Below are 18,574 nucleotides of genomic sequence, written 5' to 3' on the forward strand. Positions count from 1 at the left end.
TTATGGATTACTTGGCAGCTTGCTTGGTCATATAGTTGCATAATAATATTTATATAAGTTTCAGGTATGCGCAATGATATAGTATTTTCCAAATAACCTCCCTATCAGTACTGTCAAATATCTTTTCAAAATCAATAAAATTCATATAAAGTGGTGATCGCCACTCAAGAGGCTGTCTTATTAAAATCCGGAGCGTTTCAATATGGTCGGTACAGAATCTGTCTTTTCTGAATCCAGCTTGCCTACGGCGAAGTTTCCCATCAATAGTCTAGAGGAAACCTTCATAACCCTTACATAACGTCCGCCAAAAATGTTTTAACGGAATCGGAATACGATATATATGCGGAGTGTTATCATGATTAGTGCCGGTCTGTAGACATTGAGCATTTTTAATAAAATGTGATTTTGTATGCGGTAATCATAGGATCCATAATTGGTTACAATGGTTTTCCATACGTGACTCGCGGTTTGGCCTTGACACAGCACAGACTGAATGTGTCAGTTCACGGCAGCAAACGTACACGCCGACTGCTCCGTCTGTTTTGTTTATCAGAACACTGATGTCTATAAACCATAATAGGTACCCTTTTATGCCCCCATCAAAGTTAAATAAAAGGTAAATGCCGTTTTAAAAATAGGTTTTCAGTTAAAGTGACCCACTTTCATTCTTTCAATCATTCATTCATGTTTTCTTTCTTTCCGGTAGGTAGTAAAAGTATGGTGCTCCGTTTGAGCACAATATTTGTTACTGGGTACAAGTATGTGTATAGTGCACTGTCCACTAAAGCGCTTTACAAGGGATCCCTCACTAGCCAACAGAAACACTTAACAATTTGAACTGATGTAATAGCAATATATATATATATATATATATATATATATATATATATATATATATATATATATATATATATATATATATATATATATGCTCCTGGCAACCTTTTTTCCATTTGATTCCAACTCTGAAAAAAAAAAGAGAAAAGAAATATTTGTCCTATTACTATTAACTCATCACTATTATACTCCTTTTAAAAAAATAATATTTTGAGCCATGTGGCCCCTGGTGCCTGAATTTATCCCGGTTTCTGTAACGTTAATCGCCCTCATAGCGATTGTCTGTTTAACACTCAAACACTCTACCATTCAGCGATGGGCCCTTAGCCTTCACACCAGCAGTCGTCTTCTGAAATAATTGTCTGAATTGACTGAGAGTTCCAAAAAGGACTTTCTGGAAATGCATAAAGAGGAAACGAATGCGCGCATCGCTAGTGATGCGCTGGACAGGGAAAAAATTCGGACAAAATTAGATAGATGCATCAACCCCCTAAGTGCAACTGCGCATCCTGATTGCCTTGAGAACATCTCTGATGGAAAAGTAAGCCCTCAATCTGTCAATGTAGACGATTCTATCAGCATCGGTACCACGGACATGAAAGAATTTGAGAAAACATGGCCCAATGAATTATATAAAGCACTTTCTACCAAAGTGACAACAATGGCAGCCGGAAAAAATCTATTCAAAGTGACCGTGGTCCAATATACGACACAAGTTTGATTTATTCTCGCGCTATGGGATTAATGGCTTGTCGAGATTTTGACATGGAGTCTCTCTTTAAATATGAACTGGCACCATAGCCGACATCTTTATTCAGTGACAATGGAGACATGCGTACTGCTACTACAAAAGCTGCTCTGAAGAGAAATCTGCAAGAAACTGTCTCTGCTTGTGGGGGACAACATCCTGAGATCGTGATCTTAGATGGATGCGCACTTCTTTATTGTGTAAACTGGCCATCCAAAGGAACCATCCAAGACTATGTCAATAGTTTTTGGACACTCTTATTGCCGAAAATGGACAAAAGTGACGTGCACCTTGTCTTTGACAGATATCATGATTTCAGCATCAAAAGTGCTACTCGACAAAGTCGCAGTATAAAAGTTCGAACGGTACACACTCCTCTGCCTGCTCAAGGCTCAATTCTTGCCTGCACTGAGAACAAAAAGCAATTGATTAGCATACTCTGTACGGAATTAATGTCCAGGGCTGTAGCTCAACCACGTATAAGGCATCTCGTTATCACAGGACACGAAAATGCTCCTCTCCAAATTAAAAATGGAAAAGTCTCCACAAGGACAGACTTGGAGACGACACACGACGAAGCGGATGTCCTTATGGTGAAACAAGCAATACATGCTGCTTCATTGACCAATGTTGTTAAGGTGGTTAGTGACGATACGGATGTCTTTGTACTGTTAGTTCATTTCTACCACAAGCTTGACTTGGACTCCAGCCACTGCTCGATGATGATGGAAGCTACAAGTAGGGACCGTGGACTTGTTGACATTGGGAAAACGGTCTCGAGAAATCAAGAAATTGTGCCTTATCTTCTTGCAGCACATGCGCTATCTGGCGGTGATACTGTGGCTAAACCGTATGGTATAGGGAAAAACACAGTCATCAAAGTTCTTCAAAAGGGACACAGACTGGACAACCTTGGAAACACCAGTGCCAGTTTTGAAGATGTTATCAAGAAGCCACCTTCTTCATAACTGCATGCTACGGCGTTCACGATGAAGCAACTATGCCTGGCGCCAGGTACAAAGTTTGGCTGAAGAAAACGGGGAAAAATCATTTAAAAGGTCCCTGACTTGAAAACCATACCCCCTACCTCAGAAGCATTCTGTGAGAACACCAAAAGAGCGCACATTCAGACAGCAATTTGGTATCATAGTCTTCGAAAAACTCCCCCAGATTTACAACCAACAGATTTTGGATGGATGAAGTTGCCAGCAACCAAATCACTTGTTCCAACCACAGTGCCAAGCAACACACCGAGTGTACCGCCCGAGTTCTTAGAGACTATTCAATGCGGATGTTCTTCTGAACAACCCTGTGGATCATCAAAATGTGGCTGTGTTGCCGCGCAGCTTCCATGCACAATATTTTGTAAATGCCATGATCGTGAGTGCTGTCAAAATCTCCTTTATCAAGCTGCTTCCGTGTCAAGTGATGAGTCAAGTGACAAAGACATTGATGATGAGTGATTTAGTTTACCAGAGATACATGTCAGATATGCCGAAAATTATCATTCTATTTTTTGTCCTTCAGTAAATATCAATGTAAAAAAGCAAAGGCGAAGAAAACTAAAGACCCAAAACAAGGCACTGTCTTTCTATATGGAGACTCTCTCCGTGTTTTTGTGTGATCTGACACCTTTTCCACACAAAATGTCAATTTTGATTATCCCAATTATACTCTCACCGCTGTAGGAAATTTAAATACCAACAAATAGCATAAATAACATAAATTCTGTATTGGTCTTTTCAAGGCCTTCAATTTGATACCAAACACGGCTATATTTGGGTCATTTTACGAGACCATCTTGGCAGTGACCTTGACCTTTTGGATAGTTAAATTGCTAATAACTTGTCAACTATTCGGCCAATTTTTTAAACAGAAGTATTTTTGTAATTGATTTGACTAAATCTTTCATTCTTTATAATATAAAATGATTTTTGAGGATTTTAAAAAATGACCTTTTCGTGACCTTTGTGACGTAATTTCTCAAAATGCTCAATGTGCTCAGGGCAGCACTATTCAGACATTTAATCTTGAGATGTTCAACTTTGATAAAATGCAAAAAAAATTTGGCGGACGCTTTTTTTGGGTTATGGTTAAAATCATGACTTGGCAACCAGACCATCAAGTGCGGTTTTCAGCCTCTCCAATATCATTCGAGTAAAAACTTTACTAGGAATTGAAAGGAGCACAATGCCTCTCCAGTTTTTACAGTCCCATAGGTCTCCCTTTTTAGGGAGATTGAAAACGTACCCTTTTTTTTCCAATCTGAAGTTATTTGGTTTTGACTCCATATTTAAAAAAAGAGGGTGCAACATGTCCACTGTGGTGTTTAAATTTGTTTTGAGGACACCTGGAGGCACACCAGCTGGTCCTGGAGCTTTTCCATTTTTCATTCCCTTTAATGCTTTGTAATTCTCTATTCTAGATAGGGGTGTTGTATTTACATCTAACCTTGTTTCAGATGGATTAGGAGTCCCCTGAACTGTTCCATCCATCGATTTCTCTGTTCTATTTCTTTTGTCAGAGGTTGACCGTTTTTTTTTCTTTTACAGTCCTTACCTGTGTCGTTTTCTTACCCGAGAGAGTTTTTGTGATATTGTACAACGTTTTTAAGTCTCTTTAGTCAGTTTCTTCTTCTGCTTCAGTAGCTAAGTCATTGAAGTTTGTCCTTTTGTCTTTCCTTGCATTTCTCTTGATTTTTTTGTTTACAATGTAATATTCATTTTTCAGATCTTTCCTTTCTTCATTATTCTGACATTGGTTTATTTCCAGTCGAAGCGTTTCCCTTTCTTCAACAAGATCCTAGGTCCTGTGTTCTCCAGATGAGAGAGTTGAATGTCCTGATCCATTCCATTGGCTCTCGCATATTCCAAGTAGTTCTATTCCATACCTGTTCAACTCTCTTGCCGACTTTCCTGTCTCATACATAGTACGGACATTCCAGGTTCCAATCCTTGTTTTTGCCTTCATAAAGATGTCTGGGATATCTGGCTTCCTTGCGGCTTTCATACTTCCTCCGGTTCCCACCAAATCTCCTGGGGTGACATCTCCTCGACTCAAGACAGTAAATATAATATTCTGTTCTGTTGACGTTTCTGTAGCTTTGTATTTTTCAACAGGGTGGGACTGCTAACCCTTCGCCCAACCCTCCTTCTTTTTCCGGGTTTGGGACTGGCGAGTGAACTTTGGAACTGCTCTAGGCGGTTCTCTCTGTAATGCAAGTCAAGCTAAATTCACTGCTCTAACTAGAGTTAGTTAACCAGTTAACTGCCCTACAAGACAAGTGTTTCAAAAATTGGCCAGACAACTCGTCTTTCAAATATTGATCGATTTAAATGACCCTTATCTTGGCAAAAAAAAAAAAGAAAAAAAACAACAACAAAAAAAACTCTCAAACCTGGGACTTCGTCTCCTGAGGTCTAAAGTCTGAAAATAATTAAAATGCTGTTTCTGCCGTGCACTAATAAAAACACATGTTTCACGTTTTGGCCTGATAACTTTTAGGTGCTTCACGGTAGATTAAGATGACTTCAAGGGAGTCTCAGAAATTTGATCTTAACGGGTTTTTTTGTTGTTGTTTTTTTATTTATTTTTTTTTAGTTGGGGATCATCTTAACCGATCAATGTATGAAGACAGTTCTGGAGTTGTTTTTGTTGTTGTTGTTGTTTTTTTTTTTTGGTATTATTTCTTTTCCCTCATTTTCTTTTTTATTTCTTTTCGTTTTCATTTACAAAATGAGAAATACTGTTTTGCCGCTTAGCAATGTAAGCATACACCGCGATTGATACATTCATTTATTTATCAATTGGTTTACACTATGTATTTTCAAACAAAGCTGTACAATCTACTGCAAGTAAATAGACTTGTTTTAATTTTAAGAGTTTTAATTGTTAACTATTCAAAGCTAAATTATGTACCATAAACTTATACTCTAGACTTATTCATGAATTCCTAATTAATTTGAAGAAAAACAAACAAACAAGAAAACACAATGTTTCAATGACGACTCCTTAAAAAATATGAGTAAATACATTTTAATATCTTTACATAGATTCTATTCAAAGTTTATTTTAGTCCTTTTGCCAAAAACAGAACTCACATCTAAACATACGTATGAATTAAAAAAAAACCCCAAAATAAGCATAATATTATTGTAAATTGACAAGAATTAAATAGATTTCTTATTGTGGATGAAGATGTAAACTTTACATAAGCTATTTGGGACTGTGTAATTCTGTATTACTGTATGAGGCATTTAAAGGATGCGTCCTCCATTTATCATTAGATACAATAAGATAATAAGATAAATCCTTTAACAGTGGGTTCCAACAGCTCAATTGATAAAGCACTCGCCTCATAAGCAAAGACTACGATCCAAGTTGAGTCAACGTGTATTTTTCTCTGACTATCCTGCCCACTCAAGAGTTATTGAATATGGCGGAAATTGCTTTGTGTCCTATCCAGGGCACACACAGCCTGTGTTAGCCTTGGTCCTATCTAAAGACTGGCAAGCAAAATTGATTCTGACCATTTAACGCTATGATAAGCCATGATAATCTCTTGCCGCATTAGCCTTATTATGACTGTGATGGATACTTACATATATTTAAGTAAATATGTCAAAAGTTAACCACTTGAAATTAATATGTGTAAAATTTATTTGCAGTAAATCCAGAGTGTGAGGTAATTTATGCGGAGGAAGGCGATCTTGAGAGACTTCACGGGAATTGTGCAAAAAACCCGGGTCATACGTCCTTTATTCCTGTGACTGATTTCCAAATGTCGAACCTCCCCGAGGAGTACCAGACTCAGGAGATGTTGAAAAAAATGAAAGGCCTGTGTGATTTGACAGTCAAGATTTTGATCAAATACATCAGCTTAGAAAGACCAGATACCTATGCTGACAGCAATGAACGTTATCCGTACAGTGGCAAAATGCGGGGCAGTAAGCGTGTCAAGCGATTTGGAACAGGGTTTGTACGCAGTTTTGACAGTGATGGTAAGAAGAGTCACGTTCAGGGAGAGAGATGTCCTTGCCCAGAATGCAAAACATCTGACTCTCCTAAAACGGAGTACTGGACTCTCCTCGTAGGCACAGCGACACATGTGATTTTTGATGATTCAGAGGCAGCCTGTGCTGTAATTGAATGCTTCTTTGATTCAGAAGATAGACAAGGGGTTAAAACTATGTATGGAGTATCATTAAAATCAAGAAGTTTGGAGTTTAATAAATGGCAGAGTGACGCATGCTACTTGAATTGTATCACACATGACAAGGACCTTTTCAAAAGACTTCACGAACTATGCTGCAATTACAACTTTACCTTTACAATGGACACTTACAACTCTCCGTTAGCATATTTGATTTCACACCCTCATGGATGCAGCAAAACAATATCTTTTGGAGATTTGATTCACATCACTGCGCCAATTGACTCGGAACACCCTGTTAGCGAGCCTATCATGTTTGAGGAAGGGTCTAAATGTCGTCTACCCCTCTTTCCTTGGTCTCATATAGATGGCAAGGGCATCCTATCCTCCATAGATCCAAATTTGCCTGATGTCAATGTCTCGCAGCAGGCTGATCGACTGGACTCATCTGGGCTTCAGACAAGTGACAAAAAGTCAGATGAAATCACCCTATCTATGAAGGAAGAAAAGTATAATAAAACGATGAAAAACGACGAAAACCAAAGTTCTACTCTTTCAGATGAACTTCAGATAAGTAGCACTGATTTAGAGGGACTTAAACAGGTTGTGCCAAATCTACAAAATAGTTTACAATCTGTCTCAAAAGACAGCAATGCATTAGACAAGAAAACAACTTATAAACCTCAAACTTGCAATGATTATTCTCACCTTGGTGCAACATCCCTTTCTTTTCATGAGGCATTAAACATTTCAAGACCTAATGAAGACGACCTAAACTATACATCTTTACAAACTGGAGAGATTGGCATTGAGGATACGAGCGGTCCATCTCAGCAGTCATGTGAATTTGAAGAGATACCGGATAGATTTTTTCTACAAGGACCTGGCTTTGATTTCTCATTATTTGGTGTAGATGCCCCACCAGTTCCCCCAGGAGCTTTTATAATTCTTTCACCAGAAATGGAATACCTTATGAAATCCTTTATCTCTGGTGAAAATACAAATGAATTTTCTTTGCAGCCTGGCAAAGAGTTTGTGATCCCTTTTGGTACGACCTTCACCCTTCCTCCAACAGCAGAATACGCCATGAGATTTACCTCTCTTAAACCAGCTTGGTTTACACTACCGCCAGGTTCCAAGTTGACACTTCCAAATGGAAAGGATGTCCAGTTGCCAGCAGAAGCAGAATTTTTATCTGATTCTTTGTCTCTTCGATTTTGTTACATGACTTACGACATGGCTACTTGTCCTGGTAGTAGCGGGGCCATTATTCACCAAGAAGGAGTGAACATGGGGCTGCCTTTCAGTGTCTATAACTTTTCTCATTTTGGTGCTTTGGCGGATGGTTGCAATCGGAGTGGACTTCAGAATTTGTTTCTTAAAATGTAAGCACATCTTATAAACACGACAGGCAGGGACTACACTGGCTCCTCATTATGTCAGACCTGTGAGTGGAATTTGCCTTAAAGTGTGAGCAGTCAGTGGATATTGTCCTATATAAATGTTCGTTTAGGGCTGTAGAAAGTTTGCCGTCCCGCTGGTGGATATTTCATCGGTCTAAAGCCTTGCTGTTTTCTTACCCGCTTATATAATTTCTCTTTTCCATGTAGCTTTTTGATCTTTTCTGGAATGGGACCTTTTGGTTTTGCCTGGCTTCTGCCTAATGGATTAACATTTTTGTAAGAGATGGTATTTTTCCCTTTTAAATTGCCTTATACTTATATAATAACCATGCTAAAATGAGGTTTTTATTATGATGCTTGAAGGTTATTCTATAATTCTCCTGGCATTGAAATGTCCATATAAAGCGTTTTGAGCGCGTTTAGTGGATCTTGTGCTTTATAAAAGCTCACGTTTGCTTGTTTTTGTTATGTTTTGTTTTTAATGTCACACACGCCCTTAAACCCCTAAAACAATGATATGGCAAAATGCATAAACATCTGCCCACAATGTCTCTATGAAAACTTATTTCCCGTTAAGTTTCAAGGGTCATTGTAGGTAAAACTTTATAGGTAAAAATGTGTGTCTGTGTGTCAAGCTTTCTCTATACTAGTTACTAGTAAGGCCAACTTTGAAATATGCCAGTTCAGCTTGGGACCCAAACACAGAAACGCAGTAGGTGAGCAGGAGGTTACTTGCAATCCTTCTCCCTTTATATATGTTTTCAGAATTGCTCTCTGTTTTTGTCTTGGAATGACATTGCTTGGTTTTGTCCTGGCCCTTGCCGGAGTCCTCGGCTGAGAGGAAAACAGTCAAATCTTAAGTATTAGTTTTGGGAGATGGCACATTGTACCACAACGACTCCTTGCCAACTTTATTTCTTTTAACAAATTAGACTATATTTGAGGAGAATCTACACCATTTTAAAGCTAAGTTTATTTTATTTTAGAATTTTAGAATGGGATAGTAAAAAGTTCTGGAATTACAATTAAAGCACCCAAGAAAAAGTAAGACAAAAGGGGAACTAGGAACAAATAGGGATCAGATGTAGAATCCAAGAGCATACCACCAATGTACTTAGTTTGAGATCACCTAAAAGTCTCATCCGGACACAAGCACAAAATCCGACAAAGAGGAAAACAGTCAAATGCTTACATTATACATTAAAAATAAATATAATGATACATAACAGAGAGATGATTTACAAGGAAAAAAATATCATCTTCCAAAAGAATATGCATTCGACTGTTTCCCTCCCAGCCAGGACTCCGAACAGGGCCAAGTAATATCATTCCAAGACAAAGACAGAAAGCATGTTGGAAAATAGATATAAGGGGATAGAAGACACAGTATGTACCTCCCTGCCCACTATGGGAGGTCAGGATCCCCACCCAGTATACATTGAAAATGACAAATATAATAATACATAACAGAGAGATGATTTACAAGGAAAAAAATATTATCTCCCAAAACAATAACTATGCATTCGACTGTTTCCCTCCCAGCTAGCACTCCGACCAGGGCCATGACAAAACCAAGTAATCTCATTTCAAGACAAGGACAGAAAGCATGTTGGAAAACAGTTATAAGGGGATAGAAGACACAGTATGTAACCCCCTGCCCACTATGGGAGCCAATAGTGAGTTACAGAGTCAAGCGCTTTACTGAAGTCAAATATCAATAAATATTATTTTCTTTTCCTCATCAAATGATTTAGAGATTGATTCAAGTGATATCAGCAGTTTTTCACAGGAAAGAGATATTCCTAAAGACTTAGTGTTCATCAAGAAATAAAATGTTCTAAGATCTTAATTGTAACGGATGTTAGTGAAATGGGCATGGGGCGGTAGAGTATTAGGTTAAATGTCTCATCTACTGTTCTATTAACGGCAGTGATGCTTGCATTTTTTCCAGTCACATGTATGCTCCCTGTATCAAGAGATTGTTGGGAAAGCAATTGTAGATAAGACGTTCTTGTTTGTTTTGTTTTTGTTTTTAAGGGTTTTACGGCGCTTGCAACACATTTAGAGGTTATATCAACGCCAGTAAAAAGGAAGAAAATGGGATAGTAAAAAGTTCTAGAATTACAATTAAAGCACCCGAGAAAAAGTAAGACAAAGGGGAACTGAGAACAAATAGGGATCAGATGTAGATTCCAAGATCATACCACCAATGTACTTAGTTTGAAATCACCTACAAGTCTCATCCAGACACAAGCACAAAATCCAACAAAGAGGAACACACTCAAATGCTTACATTATACATTCAAAATAAAAATAATAATACATAACAGAGAGATGATTTACAAGGAAAAAAATATCATCTCCCAAAACAATAACTATGCATTTGACTGTTTCCCTCCCAGCTAGGACTCCGGCCAGCACCAGGACAAAACCAAGTAATCTCATTCCAAGACAAAGACAGAAAGCATGTTGGAAAACAGATATAAGGGGATAGAAGACACAGTATGTACCCCCCTGCCCGCTATGGGAGGTCAGGATCCCCACCCAGAAGACGTTCTTGATTTGTTTCTTTCAGAATATAAATCGGGATATTATCAGGACCTGTAGATTTCCTTGGGTTGAGGTCATTAAGTAGTTTTACTTTTACGATGCTTTGTATTGTGATGTTGATCCTTGTTACTGGCGAAAAGCCATTTTCATCTAAAGTTTCCAAATTTGGATCCTCTTTAGTTAAAAATACTCTCATATGAAAGGTTTACTTTTTCCCATGGTGTCGTCGGTTTATGTACCGTTTTGGGTTTTGAAGACCGCTAATTTATGTTTGGTCTTTTCATTTCAATTTTTGTGTATGTCCAAAAGCATTTTGTTAGTCCTTTATATCTTTCACCTCAGTCTTCTGTTTCTATGTCATGTCTGGAAGTTGATCGATATATTTGTTGTCCTCTTTAGCTCTTTGTGAATGGTACTGAGAATTTCATGGTAATTTTTCATTGTTTACTCGTTTGGCAGGTTTAAAACTTGAAATTTAAATAGCAATATCCACCAATCGTGCTAAAAGCGCTTTACAAGGGACCTCTAGCCAACGACGTGTATATGAGAATGTGAGTAAAGAGCTTTTCTGAGAACTCAACTGTGCAATGTATAAATCACTAATTTGTCTGCTTTGTGAGCATCCCAAACATAGTCCCAAATCACATTTGAGAGAGGGGTTTAATCCTAAATTGCCATGCCCTGTTCAAGTTTAGTGACAATATGCGAAAATAATGATTCGTAAATAATCTAGGTTTTTCCCCTTACCAAAACAAAATAAATGGTTAAAGGAAAATGGACTCCTTTAATAGACATATGGATTCTCATTTTTGTTGCTGTTGTTAACTGTATATTGTCTAATCAATAAATGAATACTGAACTCAATGTTTTACACCAAAATTTATTTAAGTTGAAGTCCATCTGTAGGAAAAAAAAGTTTATATTGATACTGAATGTATAACAGGTATATCTAATGTAAAAAAAAAAAAAAGGACTCGAGATAAGTCAGTGATCACGATACCAATAATGAACTATCTAATCCAATTTTATTTTTGTTTTAAACATAAAAAAAAAACAGTTGGAAGTTACTTATTTTATATGGAAACCTTTTCATAATGAAAAAAAAAAAATTAACGTGATTACCTCTGTTTAAAGTTTCAATTCAAGACAAATCATAGAACTTTCTCCAGTTGTGATGTGGCTTTGTTTATTGAAATGTCTCCTAACAAATTCTGAAAATAACCTGAAAATTGGTTGGCATGAAAATCAACTGATCAAGTGGTTGACTTATCTGAGAGTCCCCAATACAACAATGTCCAAGGTATAAAAATTACATTTGTAATCATTAACAATAGATTGTAAAAATTAAAGAAAGTTGTTATCAAATCATAATAATATTAGATATTTTATGGCAGTTAATCGCACATCTGATTTGAATTAAGTACTGCATTGGGGTTTTAACTTCTATGAATTAACATTGTTTTAACCACTAGTTATAATTCAGACAAACTGATCTTAACTATCATGTCAGATTATTTTCGTTGAACCAAATACAATAAGAATAAAGACAACTATGCGTGATAATATTGAATGTCCAATATACAATTATATTTGAAATATATATAGCAATTGAATCAAAAACAAATGTAATAACAAAGATGAAGAGAATTGAAAGGTGCATGTGTAAGACAAATGATTCCTGTAAGTAAAATGTTGCCTTTAGAAGAGGAAATGGATAGGTCATGAACTAAGAACACTAATCTATAACAAAGTTTCAAAGTTTATTCAATCTTAGGCTTTCACCAATAAATCACACAATTTGATGACAACATACACGAAAGTGGAAAAAAATGGTAAATGGAACCAAAAAATAACCTGATACCATTAATAACCACAAAAAAAAAAAAAAATACAACAATCGTAATACCACCAATACGTACAATAATAATAATAATAATAATAATAATAATAATAATAATAATAATAATAACAATAATAATAATAATAATAATAATAAAAATAATAATAAATAATAATAATAATAATAATAATAATAATAATAATAATAACAACAATAATAACAATAATAATTTTACCATCATCATAACTACCACCACCATCACTACTACCACCACCACCATTATCACTACCACCATCACCATCATTATTACGTTTCCAATCAGTTTTTCTCATATTTAAAAATTTGATACCCATCACAACAGACCTCCAATTCCCGTAGAGCTACGAATTTTCGGCAAAATCCTGAGCTGTATATAATAAAGGTTTTATACCATTTCTTGAAAACGAAGTTCTGGTGCCAGAGCTATCACATAAAGGAGTTAAAAACATTTTCCCCCCACGCATTATAATTATAAGGACAAGCTGGTGATTTTTAAGGGTAGTTATGTTTTTAAGGGTTTTACGGCGCTTGCAACACATTAAGGTCATATCAGCGCCAGTAAAAAGGAAGAAAATGGGATAGTAAAAAGTTCTAGAATTACAATAAAGCATCCAAAAAAAGGGAAGACAAAGGGGAATTGGTTCAAATAAGAAACAGGTGTAGATTCCAAAAGCACTCTATCAAAGTACTTAGTTTAAGATCACTAAAAGTCTCATCCAGACACAAGCACAGGTCCCCGCTAAGAGGAACAGACTCAAATGTTTTACAAATCATATATAATATAAAGGAAGCATAATACAGTGCATAACAGAGAGATGATTTACGGTGAAAAAAATATCATCTCCCAAAACTAACTATACATTCAACTGTTTCCCTCTCAGCCAGGGCATCTGGCCAGGACAAAACCAAGTAATCTCATTCCAAGACAAAGACAGAAAGCATGTTGGAAAACAGATATAAGGGGATAGAAGACAGTATGTACCCCCCTGCCCACTATGGGAGGTCAGGAACCCCACCCAGTAAGGGCAGTTACAATGTCTACGATGTTATTTACCCTGAAAACTACGTATTACATTTTCCTATTTCAAGTAGGCAGGTCTGCTATGATAAGTATCAGTTTCATAGTTAAAATAAGACAGACAAATATAACGTTGATTTAATCTTAGGCTTTCGCCAATAATCCATACAATTTGATGACAACATACATGAAAGTGAGAGGGACGAATCAAATGATACCATTAATAATCACAAAAATACAACAACTGTAATACCACCAATACTTACAAGAACAATAATAATAATAATAATAATAATAATAATAATAATAATAATAATAATAATAATGATAATTGTAAAAATAACAGAAGCGCCACAGCAATAATATCAAGTATTGTTTTTGTAAATGAGGACCACGCTTATACCCCATTAGTTGACAATAAAGAAGATAGGAATTATATCATGGTAATTCTGTTTCGGATAATAAAGTTATTGATATTTAGTGATACTAGGTGTACCAAAATGCTTTGGTCTGGGTGATTTTTATCCTCTGGGAAATTCCGACATAAATAGTCCACCCCCTTTCTATCTTATTTAACACATTTCTATTGTTGATTCACGTTCTAGAAGACTGGGATTTTGCGAACATTGCCTAGAGGTTACAGACATATTAGTTGAATGTATTGTTTGGTAGAATTACTGAATTAATTCCCAAAGTTAGTGAATCTTTTAGAATATCACAAACATTTATGTAGTTTTCCGTAGGTACTGATAAAGAGCGAAACAACCTTGTGTACTTCAATTATTCCATGTCAAGGATTGTTTTCTTTGTTTTTAAGAATTTTACGGCATTTGTGACACATTTAGGTCATTTCAGGGCATTGAAAGACAGAAAATGTATAAGGTAGTCTAAAAGTATACTTTTGTCAAAGGCACCTGCAAATAAATAAGACAAAGGTAAATCGTGCGGCTAGGGCACAGATTTATATTCCAAGAGCACCCCTCAGTGTACTTAGTTTGAGATCACTTTGAAGTCAAAGACACAATCAAAGGATCCTAACAAGTGAAATACGATCAATGTTTTACAAATTATATTCAAAACAGCAGCAACCAAAAGAAAAAAGTATTACAATTCATAATCGAGAGACAATTTTACAAAGAAAGACAGAAAACATTAATAATAAAAATATACTGCTAAAACTAATACTATACATCTGACTGTTTCCCCGTAGCCAAGGACTCCTACCAGTGTCACGACAAAGCAATTAATCTAATTCCGAGACAGAGAAAAAAGGTCATTCGGACAACATATAAGGGGACAAAAAACACAGCAAGTGATCTCCTGTCCATTATTCTTCTAGCATGATTGGTGATGGCCAATGTGTTGATATTTAATTTTGACTCACATCATGAAAGGCTTCTCACAAATTGAAAGTCCTGTTTGGATATCGATGTGCATTTCTATATTTAGAATTAAAGGTACTTGCACGTTGGGACTCATTTACACTGCTTTTATTTATTTGGCCAAAAGCATGTCTCTATTGTTTCTTTAAAGGTATCATAAGACATATTTCTATGTTCGGGAGCAGTGTCTGAAGCCCAGTATATAAGATACTCAATAAATATTGGGGTATTCAAAGACGAGTGACAGTACTGCTTCTCAAACTCAAGGATAAGTCATATTATAACGAGCGTTTAGTTTTCATTACTCTATCTGGTATCAAACACAGAAGAGTTAAGGGAGAATCATTACATCTCTGAAAGATAATTTACAAATTAAACAATGTAATTCCATCAATTTTGTTTAAGAATACTAAAGGCGAAAATTTAATATATATATATATATATATATATATATAGATACAAACATTTCATACTTAAATAAGGAAACGTATTAATTATCTGTAAGTAAAACCTGGAATGGTCTTTGCTTTTATCGCAAAAAGTGTTGCCAGAGCTAACTTCTCTGCAATTTACTTATGATGAAAGGATTTTTTATTTTTTGATACTATGAGCAGTTCACCCCTGTTATTTATTTAATTATGAATAGTTTTCAACAACTTCAATAGCTTATAGTTCATACAAGTTATTTTCGATTTTACATTGCCATATGATATATTTTCATTACGTTCAAAAGAAAATACAAGCTATTTGAGCTATTATTATGTGCTATCATTAAATAAGGTATTCAAAGCACAACTCTTATTAAGCTTAAACGAAATACGATAAGATAATAATACTGGTTATGATATCAATGCTGATAATAATAATAATAATAATAATAATAATAATAATAATAATAATAATAATAATAAGAATAATAAGAATAATAATAATAATAAGCCAATTGTGCAATCGCAACTAATCTTTATCATGGTAAACTATAATACAATATTTAATATCCATGTCCAATTCCCCCCCCCCCCCCCCCCCCCCCCCACTTTCTCACACAAAAACACACACATACACACACACGACATGCATAAGGAATGTATTGACCTATGCTAAAGACATCGACAAGATGTCCATTGTGTAGAATGGACTTATAATAAGAAAACAGTGAATCCTTAAATATCACAAACTGTGTTTGTAGAACAGACTTTAGACAAAATAACAGTGAATCCTAAAAAACTTGCAAACTGCGTAGAATGGACTTAAGACAAGATAAGTTACAATTGTAACTCGCCAAACCAGGTATATATATATATATATATATATATCATGTCATATTTTGTAAAATATACCACATCTTAGTATCAGAACTGCAAATATTTAAAAAACAAATAAAATTAACAAATGAAAATAAACAATCGCATTATTCCCTCTATCATAATTTTTAATAAGTTTTCCTTGCCGTGGAAACCACAATTATACTTGTAAATGTTCAATCTGTACCTTTAAGCAAAGTCTACCTAAACCAGCTTGCTGTCTACTGTCTCTGCATTTCAAAAATTTGATAAATTCAAACATAATTGGTCTATTTTTCAGTTTTTTCGGCAGGCAATTTTTTCTCCATGTGTATACCTCGAACATTCAATTTAGGATGCTGGTGTACATTTTCCAGGAGTTATGTTTTTAACTTTTAATTTTTAAAGAAAACTTTTAATGTTTTCGGTTTTAATACCATTGCAAATATTTGTAGTTTTTGACACTGCTTGCAGTTGCATTTTTCCTCATCAAGAGGGAAACCATTTCAAAAGTAGATTTTTTTCGAGCACTGCGGGATTCTGACAATCTAGAGTGTTAGAAGACTTGGCCTTAATGAGAGAATCAATTCCGCCACAAGATAATGGACTCGATGACAGCGACATTGAGACGATGGGAATAGAGTTTTCCATGTCAGAGATTCAAGATACAAACAAAACCCAAAATTGCTGCAGCCTGTCTGGGGAACGTCAGTAATCGACATGACATGCATAAGGAATGTATTGACCTATGGCTAAAGACATCAACAAGGTGTCCATTGTGTCGATCAGACTTATGACAATAAAACAGTGCATCCTAAAATACCCACAATTTGTGTGGAATAGTGATAACAAGATAACAGTGGATCGTAATATACAAACTGTGTAGAATGGGCTTAATAATAACAGTGAATCCTATAATACCCATAAACTGTGCAGAAAGACAAGTAGTCAAGACAACGGTTGTAATTGTAACTTGTCTTACCAGCTGACAGAATTGGAGCTCTATATTTTTCTACGTTATTAGACCTTGAAGGGGGGGGGGGGGGGGGGGGGGGGGGGGGGGCAACATTAAATATGATGAAATTTGATCCAATTCACTAAAATTAGATTTTGGTGGGATGTTGTCATGTGACCATTTGTCTGCATAAAAATTTGCATGAGAACTTTATTTTCAGTTTTTTTTCTACTCAAAATAACGTATTTTGTGACCCATGGTATGGTTAAATCCATTCCCATTTTTAGTTTCAGTGGAAAGGAATGACTGATTTTATGAAAGAGTATCAATAGTCTTTATAACTCAGTACAGGCAAAAATATATCAATGAAAAGTAAAAACTCTCCTCTCTCTTCAACAACCAATCACTTTGTTCTTACTTATGTCATGTGGTCCCAATCTAATCAGAGAGCGAGAAGTCTGCACGAAGAGACTTTTTCCCTAAACTAGTTTCCTGACTTTTAAATGCGTTTTTCTCAAAACTACAATTTTCGTCACTAAAAACCTACCTCTTCCTTCAATTTTCAACCAATCTTCTTCAAACGTTCTACAAATACGCAAGGCCTCTAGAAATACATATTGCATCTGAATAAAACAACAGGTGGAATAACAAAGATAGAAGGGAAAATTGTAAGAAAAATGCTTCCTGGAAGTAAAATGGTGTCTTGTAAAGATGGAAATGGATTGGTCATGTACTAAGAATACTGCCTCTAACGGTGGCACCAGATAGCAAGAAGAAGAAGAAAATTTTTAAAAATTTAGAACTCTGGTGTGTATATTCAGAAAAGTGAGTGAAGAAGGCACTTAGGTTGGTAACAACAAGAGATGAAGTGAAAAGAAAAGTGCCAGAAGACAAGAGAGAATAAAAATGTTTTTGTGGCGGTGATGAGGTTTGAACCTGCGACCTTATTGGTACAACATCCGCCTGGCCGGTGAGAGCGTGACTCTACCATATGAGCTATCCACGAACCCAAATAAATTTGTATCAAACTCAGGTCATTCATTACTAGAGCTCTCTCTCACCAACTACTGGAGACCGCGGGTCCAACACACAACCACTGCGAAGTTAGCTGGCCAGCAATTAAGCTTAATAGCCAATATTCTCAACACAAACATATAACATAGAAACAATTGAGACATTGAGTATGCTGCGGTATATAGGGTGAATTTTTAATTCAGAAAAGTGAGTGGAGCAGGCACTTATGTTGGTAACAACAAGAGATGAAGTGAGTAGAAAAGTGCCAGAAGATACTTCATCTCTTGTTGTTACCAAAATAAGTGCCTGCTCCACTCACTTTTCTGAATTTTTATTCTCTCTTGTCTTCTAGC

At 35.9% G+C, this 18,574-nt stretch overlaps 1 protein-coding gene across 2 annotated transcripts in view; it reads left to right on the forward strand.

The window, feature by feature from the left end:
- The window catches only part of LOC144972918 (uncharacterized), a 15,812-nt gene extending 4,258 nt beyond the window's left edge, over positions 1 to 11,554 (forward strand). For both annotated transcript variants that reach the window (XM_078914722.1, XM_078914723.1), the window contains exon 4: positions 6,253 to 11,554. In XM_078914722.1, coding sequence (XP_078770848.1) covers positions 6,253 to 8,126 — 1,874 coding nt within the window. In that variant the 3' untranslated portion in view covers positions 8,127 to 11,554. The remainder of the gene's footprint in view (positions 1 to 6,252) is intronic.
- Positions 11,555 to 18,574: the final 7,020 nt, after the last annotated feature.

This window comes from Berghia stephanieae, chromosome 5 (assembly GCF_034508935.2).
Source record: "Berghia stephanieae isolate SIO BIC M18660-M18661 chromosome 5, UCSD_Bste_1.3, whole genome shotgun sequence".
Taxonomy (NCBI): Eukaryota; Metazoa; Mollusca; class Gastropoda; order Nudibranchia; family Aeolidiidae; genus Berghia; species Berghia stephanieae.